General features: G+C 36.0%; 1 protein-coding gene across 1 annotated transcript; it reads right to left on the reverse strand.

Moving 5' to 3' along the window:
* Positions 1-3,679: 3,679 nt before the first annotated feature.
* LOC106476700 (metallothionein-1-like) lies at positions 3,680-4,060 on the reverse strand. Its single transcript, XM_013937334.1, has one exon. The coding sequence runs from the start codon at positions 4,058-4,060 to the stop codon at positions 3,680-3,682; it is 381 nt and encodes a 126-aa protein (XP_013792788.1).
* Between the last annotated feature and the right edge of the window lie 73 nt (positions 4,061-4,133).

Genomic DNA, 4,133 nt, shown 5'->3' on the forward strand with positions numbered 1-4,133 from the left:
TCAATCTCGTTTGACAATCACTCCCTGGCTGGAAGATCATCCCCCTCTCTATTCGCGAAATTCTTACCCATTTCGTCGGGTGTCTGGGTTGAAGAAATATTGGAACGTTGGAGCCATCAAGAAATGGAATGGAAATGAAGGGAATAGACAGGTTTAATGCACGAGAAATGCGAAATATTGGAGCCAGTCTGTTGACGAAGTTTGGAGATGATAAAAAAAAAAGAAGCCAATGAAAGAGAGAGGCAATGAGAAACAACAAAAACAAGAAAAATATATATATTCGCTAGAAAACGAAGGGCTATTGACGCCGCTATTCATATAAAACATACAGATTGGTCAGATCTAACGAACGGGTAGATGTAGAACAATATATGAAAAGTGCTCCGCCAACCTTAGCGTCAAAACTTTGATGTATTAATACTATTACATTTCTTGGTGTCAGAGTCAGATAAATGGTACAGTTCGGAATTACTGCCCAGGGGTAGAAAAGCAACATGAAATAAAACGATCCCATAAATATATGCCGACTGAATACAATAACGGCAGTTAATACGCCCGGACGCACGAGCAAATGTCCCTCTTATGGCCGTGCACGTTCGCTGGATGATGGGATGTCAGCTAAGTATTTAACACCGACTGACTTCCGACAATGTGGAGAAGCCATCTACCGTTCATCATCCCACGCTGAGGGGTGGCCAAGTCTGAAGTAGCGCGTGACTCCTAAAATTTACATGTCTATAAACGACAACGTATTCCGAAAATGGCGACCATTATGACTTGGTAGTCTCAGAATAATAGGGACATAAACATAACTTTTCTATCATCGGGTCATAAGGCTACAAATACTGCTAATACGGCCTATTACGATATACAATAGCATGTATACCCCCCACCCCTATAAAGCGCCCTTCTTCTGTAGCTACATAACGGCTGACATGTCTAGATAAGTGTACCTGGGGGGGGGGGGGTAATTTATGAGTTCGAGTCTGTGTAGGGTAAAAACAAAACAAAAAAACCAACAAATAATTTGCATATGTGCATGACCCCCATGGTTGTGTATATTTTGTTACCCCTGCATCTTGTAGTGTTAAAACAGATCTGTGTGGTATGATACTGACCTCTCGCACTTTCAAATACTGTGTGTGAAGAGCCTAGCCTATCTTAAGTTCAAGGTTGTTTCATAAGTAAAATGCATCAAGTTATTCACACTACAACACAAAGTTTTACACAAGGATGTTTGTGTGAAAAATAATTATTTTGTAAGTAAGATTAGCTGAAACTTACAGATATTAAATAACTGTCAAACGTACAGAAGTTAAATTAACATCTAACTGAAAGGTCTAACTTAAACATATAGATTAAATAAACGTCTAGCTGTAACTCACATAAATTAAACAAACGTCTAACTGAAACAATAACTTCCAACTAAAACATACAGAAGTTAAATAACGTCTAGTTGAAATGTATAAATATTAAATAAACGTCTAGTTGAAATATATAGACATTAAATAAACGTCTAGTTGAAATGTATAAATATTAAATAAATGTCTAGTTGAAATGTATAGATATTAAATAAACGTCTAACTGAAACAATAACTTCTAACTAAACATTACATAAGTTAAATAACGTCTAGTTGAAATGTATAAATATTAAATAAACGTCTAGTTGAAATATATAGATATTAAATAAACGTCTAGTTGAAATGTATAAATATTAAATAAACGTCTAACTGAAACAATAACTTCTAACTAAACATTACATAAGTTAAATAAACGTCTATCTGAAATGTATAAATAATAAAAAAGTCTAACTGAAACGTATAATTATGAAATAAATGTCCTTTGTACATAATGTTATATATCCGAAACCTAAAAATAAATCCATTAAACAAACGTCCTTTATATCCAAAATTATATAACTTACATGTATAAACATGTTTGTATTAATATCACTCATCAGTACAGTTTTCTGTTGTATTTTTTATCAATAAGTATTGAATTCTATACGTAAAACTATATTAAAACTTTGAAATATTATGTCACTAAAAATCCTTCATACATATATTATTTGCAGACAGCAAATATTTAATATTTTATAAGAATAATTTTCACATTAATCTATAAACATTTTATTTAAAATTTTACTAATTTGTTTTTCCTTTCCCCAAACTCATCTTCTATTTAAAATGTGTCCGTGTTTATGATGAAACAAGGATTTATATCTTGAAAAATCCAATTATGCACAGAAAGTTCACCTATACAGTCGAAAGCCAATATTACTTTGAAATTTTTCGTATTTGTTTTTACAGAGGCACGTGGGCTGAAAGAAAAGTTTTAACTCTGCACGTGGAATATTTTCGCTGCAGCTGTTGTGAGACTTTCATAATTCCCCAGAACGAAACAAGAATTCATTCCGGAAATAAAATTACAGTGAGAGACGCGGAGATCTCGAAAGGAGGAATAAAAAAAATGCGAAGACAACCTACTACAAAATTACAAAGTTAACGAGTTTTGACGTGCCTTTGTACGTCTGACGTCAGGCTTCAAATTGTAGCGGGTCCCGGATGACTTGATTTGGAAGGAAGGGTATAAAGGCCGAGAATTGTCATTTTTGTCATCTCCACTAAATAGATGTTGACTCGTCTTGATGAATATTCACTTTTTAAATTCTAGGTGGAGCATACGGCGTGTCATACATCGTTCGGTTCCCCTGATAGACACGTTCGATTTCCATCCATTCCCGCCTGTGAGATCCTAATGCCCAGGTTTTCGTCTGAATGCACATTACAATTTATTTTACACAAGCAGTGGCTCGAGCTTTCTAAATGCACGCACGGAATGCAAACGGCTGGATTGAAATCCATTTTGGGAGACGGAAAATAAAAATTTATTAAAGAACCTATAACACGCGGCTTGCGAGGAAAGCTGCTAGGCCTCGACGTGGCCCTTAACGGAGCTTTTCCGAAGCAAAGTAGCCTTTCAATTACCGGGCCAAAATCTTGTCAGAAATTGTCATAGGCGAGAAGAGCGGATTTCAGAGTCACGAGGGGATAACACCAGGCAATGCTGAGAAAATATGATAAATTACTTGGCGAAAAGAAATGGCTGATAGGGAACTTTTAGTTGAGAGAGAGTGTAGACAAAGGTGCCCCCTCTATCGTCCATTCCTTGCAACATATTATGATGATGTCATTTATGCTGAAGACTAGAGAAGGTGTTTTTATTATTGTCGGAAAATGAACGTACGTTGTCACAAGACAAAGAAAAAAACCGGCTAAACATAGTAAGTCGTTCTAGTCTCAAACGTGGGTAAACATAAAACTGAAAATAAAACTACACAAAAAATCTAATCAATATCCGAGCCTGTTCACTGAAACTAAAGAAACCCCAAAACTTTGAAGTCTGTCTTGTCAAGTTTAAAATCTGGAAAAATGCGTACAACGCATGAATAATTATTTAGATAACAAAATCTTTTTAAATAAGCAGGCGTAACAACGACAGTCTTTTTTTTTATCCGACACACAACGACAGTTTTTTTTATCTGACACACAACAACAGTTTTTTTATCTGACACAACGACACTGTTTTTATCCGGTCACACAACGAGACGGTCCTTTTTATCTGAAACATAACGACACAGTCCTTTTTATGTGACACACAATGACACTCCTTTCTTATCTTATACACAACCGCACAGTCCTTTCTTTTTGTCTGACACACAACGATACAGTATCTTTTTATCTGTGACACAGCGACACAGTCCTTTTGTATCTGACACACAGCGACACAGTCCTTTTGTATCTGACACACAACGACACAGTCCTTCTGTATCAGAAACACAACGACACAGTCCTTTTGTATCTGACACACAGCGACACAGTCCTCTTGTATCTGACACACAACGACACAGTTCATTTGTATCAGACACACAACGACACAGTTCATTTGTATCTGACACACAATGACACATTCCTTTTGTATCTGACACACAGCGACACAGTCCTTTTGTATCTGACACACAACGACACAGTTCATTTGTATCTGACACACAATGACACATTCCTTTTGTATCTGACACACAGCGACACAGTCCTTTTGTATCTGACACACAACGACACAGTTCATTTGTATCA

Source organism: Limulus polyphemus, unplaced genomic scaffold (assembly GCF_000517525.1).
Source record: "Limulus polyphemus unplaced genomic scaffold, Limulus_polyphemus-2.1.2 Scaffold11279, whole genome shotgun sequence".
NCBI classification, from domain to species: domain Eukaryota; kingdom Metazoa; phylum Arthropoda; class Merostomata; order Xiphosura; family Limulidae; genus Limulus; species Limulus polyphemus.

Excerpts from the sequence above, each read along its gene's own strand:
- LOC106476700 (XM_013937334.1), bottom strand. The coding sequence starts at position 4,060 with ATGTGTCATTGTGTGTCAGATACAAATGAACTGTGTCGTTGTGTGTCA.